At 30.8% G+C, this 6769-nt stretch overlaps 1 protein-coding gene across 1 annotated transcript; it reads left to right on the top strand.

Moving 5' to 3' along the window:
- The first annotated feature begins 1557 nt into the window (after positions 1–1557).
- Positions 1558–2253, top strand: LOC112701125 (uncharacterized). Its single transcript, XM_025751920.1, has one exon. It carries the CDS (start codon positions 1558–1560, stop codon positions 2251–2253), a length of 696 nt encoding a protein of 231 aa, XP_025607705.1.
- The last annotated feature ends 4516 nt before the right edge of the window (positions 2254–6769 follow it).

The raw sequence follows: 6769 nt of genomic DNA on the forward strand, positions 1-6769 counted from the left end.
GTATTTAATAAATAAAAAATTAATAATTTATATTATTAAATATAATTTTATATTATTAAAAATACTAATAATAATTAATTGATAATTATAAATTACAAAATTTTATTTCACCAAAATCAATAGATTTGACAGTACGAGGTAGACAAATTTTTAAAAATTGATATGTCTAAAATCTTAATCTGATTTTTTAAGCATTTTGATGCGACCAACTCAGTCCGTTTTGCCATTCTTATGTATTAATAAAAAAAATTATTTTCCACTTGCGCTTTGTGTGAAAATCATGACATATAGAGGTGAAATGTTACCTGATGAATAGAATGAAACTTAACTACTTACTCGCAGATAAATTCACGTGACAAATCTCTAACTAGACAATAACTAACTGCTGAGCTATGTACAAACTGAAATAACTGACTTTGGCTATTACTTATTATTAAGTGCTTATTCTCGCGATTTTTTATTTAAATAAATTAATTAATTATAATAATTATCGAAATAAATAATTTAAAAAATATTTATCGAAATAAATATTATTCTCTTATCTCGTTTATACTACACAGTATAAACAAATAAATACGGTATAAATAAGATAAGACCGGTGAATACAAAACATGTATATTTTAATTATTTTATGTACGAAGAGGTAAGACACAACCGACACCGTTACTTGCTTACTTTACAAGAATTTTATTGTCTTTCCCAGCAATCAAATCTATTTTAGTTATTTTATGTAATCTACTTTTTTCTTTAATCTTTTTTTATTTATTTCTCAATCAAATTAACCATGTAAATGTTAATTACATGTTCAGCAAAAAAAACTATTGGACATCTAGAAGGGCCATTAATTAATTCTTAAAACTATTTAGTTAAAAAGTTGGCGGTTATAAATTGGATAGAAGTTAAACTCATTTTGTTGATTTCAAATCTAAAGATGCATTGGCAAAGGTTTTTTTTTTTAGAAACTAACAAATTAACCTCTTATTTTTTAGTATTTTTTAAATTATTTTTAAATGATATTTTAGTGTCTTTAAAAATTAAGGATAAAGATATTAAATCTATTTAAGAATAAATTCAGAATGTAAGTTTTAATACGGTTTGTATAGATGATATTGTAGTTTTGATGACTTGTTTATGCATTAGTAGTGTAATTTGGTTAGTTTATGTTTAGATGATGGTTCTGTACTATTGTTTATTTGTTTCAAACTGACCCTTACGTTCCTATTGTGAGATTTTTGTGAGGTTTTTCTGGTAATTTTTTTTAATACAGTTAAAACAATAATAACTCAATCCAACTTTAATTTCAAACATAAAATTTGATTCTCTAACAGTTTCTCAAATATTTTTAACAATTTAAGATCTATGAAAAACATCAATTTTAGTAACGATTAACAAGTCATAACCAAATTTAAAACCACTTATGGTTGAGATAAAGATTAAATTCATTAATAAAAGGGATTTTCTTCTGCTATTAAAGAAACTCACAGACTCTGTAAAAGCAACATAACCATAGAGTAAAAGAAATCAAAATTCTAAACTAATTACTTTCACTACCTTGCAATGGAGTTCACCTCTTTTTCATGGGAAATCAATTCTAAAGAAGATCCAAGCATACCACAAGACTCCTATTTCGATGATTGTTTTTCCATCATTTTCAGATTCACCAAAGAATTGATCCAAATTACTCAAAGCACAAATTTTCCTTCTACTACAAGTACGGCCAATGAATCGTTCTTGGTTCCTTCTGATATCCTATGTAACTTCAGAGAAAACACTGCATTCTTACATGAAACCTTCTCTTCAGTGCCTATATCCCCGGAGATATTGGATCAAATTTTACCTGTCATTGGCGAAACCGCAAGAACGATTCTAAGCCATGAAGGGTGTGACTCCAATATGCGGAGCATTTTTGTGAACCTTTATGTTACCACGCGCATTGTTATTGAAGATTCTGATTTCTATAATGATGATATCGGTCAAAATATTCCTGAACCAGCTCAGTTCGTGAATCTGTTGGAGAGATCAAAAATTGATGAGCAAGATGATGATGTTGAAGAACAATGTGCTATTTGTTTGGAAGAGTTTGAACATGGTATTGAAGATTCACGTGTAGCGATTGTTCGTACAAATTGCTCGCATCTGTTCCATGAATGTTGTATATTCCGATGGTTTCGGCGTTGTGCCGACCGTCAATCGCCTTATTCTTGCCCATTGTGCCGCTGCAACATATTTCCAACCTCACAGAGAGATGAATAGGTTCTTGGAAGGAACTTTTCTTTTTTTTTTTTTTCTTGTTTATTATGTTATGCTTATGTAGCATTATTATCATAGTATTCGTTAAATGTGAATAAAATGTAATTTTTTTAGATAGGAAAATCTCCAACCTCAATATATAGTTATTTTGTAAATATTTGACAATTATTTTAACTAAATGTTATTTGTATACTAAAATTAATTATTAAAATCAGTCATGATGTATTTGTGTATAAATATATATATATATATGTAGTTTAACTCATTTTTAATATATATTTTATGTTTCATTATGTATTTTATATTGATAACAGATTTTGATAAATACCTAATATGATTGTTATTTTAATACTATGTTTGAAGAAGATTTTTCGTAAAAGTCCTCCCACTTTCTCCTCATACACCATAGTCACTTAGTCAGTGCACATTTGAAAATGGATTTTGTTAACTTATGTCCTAAAAATATAGGTTAAGCATATTATAAAAGAAAATGTTTTATAAAAGTTATTGTAAAAATTAATTTTTTTACATTTTTAATACACTAAATACATCAAAAATATTTAAAAAATTTATTATATTTTTAAAAAATATTTTTAAGACACAAATTAGTTAAATCATTTAAAAATTAGCATTATTATTATGTTGAAACATGAACATCCTTGGCTTTTGAAATCACTAGTCACATAATCTTAATGGTACTTAATTACTTCCAAGAGTTTCAATCACACTACAAATTACAAAATAATGTTTTTATATGTTATAACCAAAAGGACAGTTCTATACCATTAAAAAGAACCAGAAAGCTAAACTACAAACACACATACATCTAAGATTCCTAACTAGTAACTACAATAATTAGTTAAAAAAAAAAAAACCCAATGAAATAACGTCCATCTTGGGTGCAAGTTGGAACTAAGCAAAGTAAAAGGAAATAGAGTGGGTCGGATTTGAATCCTCTAAAGTTTGAATTTCACTTTAGAGAGTAAAGTGTGATTTTCTATCCTTGAATAGTTTCTCTTTCATATTTATTCTTAGTCCTACCTATAAAATCAATGATGAGAAATCATATTTTACTCTCTAAAGTAAAATTCAAACTTTAGAAGATCCAAATCCGAGTGGGTCAGGGCTTTACCTAAAGATTGCAATTATTACTCTGCTTCTTCTGCTTTTAGTTTAGCTTCATATTCTAGTTCCTCCATTAGCTACAAGAACAGAAAATCAAATATGTTTATTTATATGAAACAAAATGGCATGTAAAAGAAATCCAAAATTCATCCAATTACGATATTATGCTAAAATTAGAAAGACTCATCAAATACAATTTTAAATGAACAAATACCATATCAATCCGAACAAAGACTGTACCAACAGATCAGTGACGGACTTAGGTGAGAAAGAGGGGCCGGGGCACTTGCCCCACTAGAACTTTGGAAATAAATTAATAAATACATATAGATCAATATATTTTGCTTTTATTATTTTATTATCTTTGTCTCCAATAAAATTTGCGTAAAAAAAATTATATTATTAAATTTAATAAGAAACAATATTTATTTTATTATAAGTATCAAAACTAAAAATAAATAAATAAATAAACAAATTCAACATTAATAAATATTAATAATATATTTTTAAACTAACCAAGTAATTAATTACTAAACTGAAACTTAATTTTCTAAGCATAAGTGAAAATTATTAGTTTTTTTTTCAGAAATTGGTTAAGATAAAAAAGAATATTATCTATCTATTAATTAATATTCTTTAAATTGATAATATTCAAAATTAAATTTATATATATAATATAATATTTAATTATTTTAAATAAAGAGAAGAAACTATTTCAATTAATTTTTTTATTTTAAATTAACATAATTTTTAGTTTTTATATATAAGTCTAGTTTCTTTTTGGTACTTATATATATGATTTTAATTTTAAAATATAAATATATCAATGTTTAACAAAAATTATTTTAACATATTTTTATCCCCATATTAAATTTTTTTGGGTCTATAACTGCGTACTAATGTTGGTCTTCGGATATGGTTTAAAATAATAGAAAAAAAAAGATTTCTAAAATAAATAATGGATGGTAAATATACTACTTCACCAGAATAAAAAGACATATAAAAATAAAATAAAAGTAAGAGAATATTGGTTTGTAATATGAAATATGAACACACTTATTTAAAGGAAATTATTAATTAAGATTAAAAAATATAACTACTTTGTGTCAATATAACTATTCACTGTTCACACAACTTTACAGATTATTAATAATGAATTTAGATCCTCTAAATTTTAGATTTTTACTTTAGAGGATAAAATGAGATTTCACACTTTCTCTCTTATGTTTTCTCTTTATTTTACTTATAAAATAAATAATAATAGATCATACTTTATCTTCTAAAATAAAATTCAAAAGTTAGAAAATCCAAATCTATTAATAATAATTCATACTACTAAATATTATTATTTAATTTGGATCCATACTTGTTACACAAACAATACGTAGTGCAAGTGGAGAGGGGACTGATGAGGGAAGTTTACATAATGGTTGTCTTATTAATACTTAAATTATTGGTTCAGTTTGTATAATTTCATCAATTAGCTTGTTATATTTACTTTTCTCATTAATCACCACAACAATAAAAAAATTGTGATGGAGATAATTAATGAACTAATAGTTCGAAAATTAAATAAAAGCATAGAAAGAGTATTTTAGATACAACTTAAATAAGAATTACTCTATTCAGCAGGAGTTATACTAATACTTAAAATTTTTTAGATGATACCTGTTCATACCTTTCCCTAATGATAAAGGTTCAGATCCAAATAAAAAGGCCTAGTCCGAAGGATTAAACCTAGCTAATCACCGACCTTCATATAAGAAGTCGGTGTCGACTACGACTTACGCTAAAGAAGTCAGACGTGAGGTTAGTTGGCGGATAAACACTCATTTAAATGAGTAACCGCCCCTAAAATCTCTCTAACCGCTTCATCGAGCCATATCTTAACCTCCCTAAGATAAAGGGATGGTTAACACCCAAAAGATACGGCACTACTCCAACGGTAGTTATTGGCTCACGACTATAAATACACTGACACCCATCAGGTATCTCTAAGCCCAATAATCTCTAGACCTGCTAACACCCTTGCTAACTTAGGCATCGGAGTGTCTTTGCAGGTACCACCCCCCATTCACTCACGTATACAAGTCGGAAGGAGGCTCCAGCGTGCAAACCAGCTCGGAGTCTACCATCCGCGGACGATTGGGCCAACCTACGCCATCTATTCTATTAATCTCCGGTTACCCACCGTAACATTGGCGCTGTTGCCGGGGACCCGAGAGATCATCCATCGATGGCGGACAGATCCCACGAAGAAGGCCATGTGGAGACAGATTCGGAACAAGAGAATCTGGACACAGGCAATAACGATACGGACCTCGCCCTCCACCAGGAAGTTGACAATCAGCACAGAGAAGGCACCTCTGGGGTAAAAAACCCGAAGGTAAACTCCTCGGAAGGGCATGAGTCGGAAAAAGGAGGACCATCCCACGTAACTGAACTCATGGGGTTAGTCCACAGCCGCCTGGAACAGTTAGAACAAGAGCGGGAGCGACAAAAGGAAACAGAAAAGAGCCTAAAAGAGGAGATGGAACGACGAAAAGAGTTAGAAAGAAAACTCTTAAAGTTGGAATCCTCCCTCAAAAATCGCAACTCCCGTGACGAACAGGAAGAGCCACCCTTAGGGGGGAGGATCCCTTTAGCGAGGACATAATGAGGGCTAAAGTTCCGAGGAACTTTAAAAGCCCTGATATGGACCTCTACGATGGAACTACGGATCCAAAGCATCATCTGAGCAACTTCAAAAGTCGGATGTACCTAGCTGATGCTTCCGACGTTACGCGATGCAAGGCCTTCCCGACCACTTTATCGAAAGCAGCGATGAAGTGGTTTGATAGCCTTCCCCCGAGGTCGGTTACTAGCTTTGAAGACCTCTCAAGGAAGTTTTTGATGAGGTTCTCAATCCAGAAAGACAAGGTGAAACATGCACCGAGCCTCCTGGGAATAAAACAGGAGGTCGGAGAATCTTTACGAACCTATATAGAAAGATTCAACAAAGCATGTTTGGAGATTCAAGACCTGCCCACAGAGGCAGTCATAATGGGACTAGTCAATGGACTTAGAGAAGGACCCTTCTCGCAATCCATATCTAAAAGACATCCCGTTTCTTTAAGTGATGTACAGGAACGAGCTGAAAAGTACATCAATATGGAGGAAAACGCCAAATTAAGAGACCTGAGTTGGCGACCTGGACCCCCTCCCTCAACTAAAGAGAGGGAAAGGGAAGCCAAGAAAAAGGAAGAGCTCGGTCTCGAGAGGCCAAGGAAATATCACTCTTATACTCCCCTGAAAGTTTCTATAGTGGATGTATACAGAGAGATTTGCAACACCGAGAGACTGCCACCCCCTAGACCCATTAAAAATAAAAAAGGGGGAAGCCGCAGCGATTACT

This window comes from Arachis hypogaea, chromosome 7, assembly GCF_003086295.3.
Source record: "Arachis hypogaea cultivar Tifrunner chromosome 7, arahy.Tifrunner.gnm2.J5K5, whole genome shotgun sequence".
Classification (NCBI taxonomy): Eukaryota; Viridiplantae; Streptophyta; class Magnoliopsida; order Fabales; family Fabaceae; genus Arachis; species Arachis hypogaea.

Coding starts and splice junctions, on each gene's coding strand:
- LOC112701125 (XM_025751920.1), top strand. CDS start 1,558: ATGGAGTTCACCTCTTTTTCATGGGAAATCAATTCTAAAGAAGATCCA.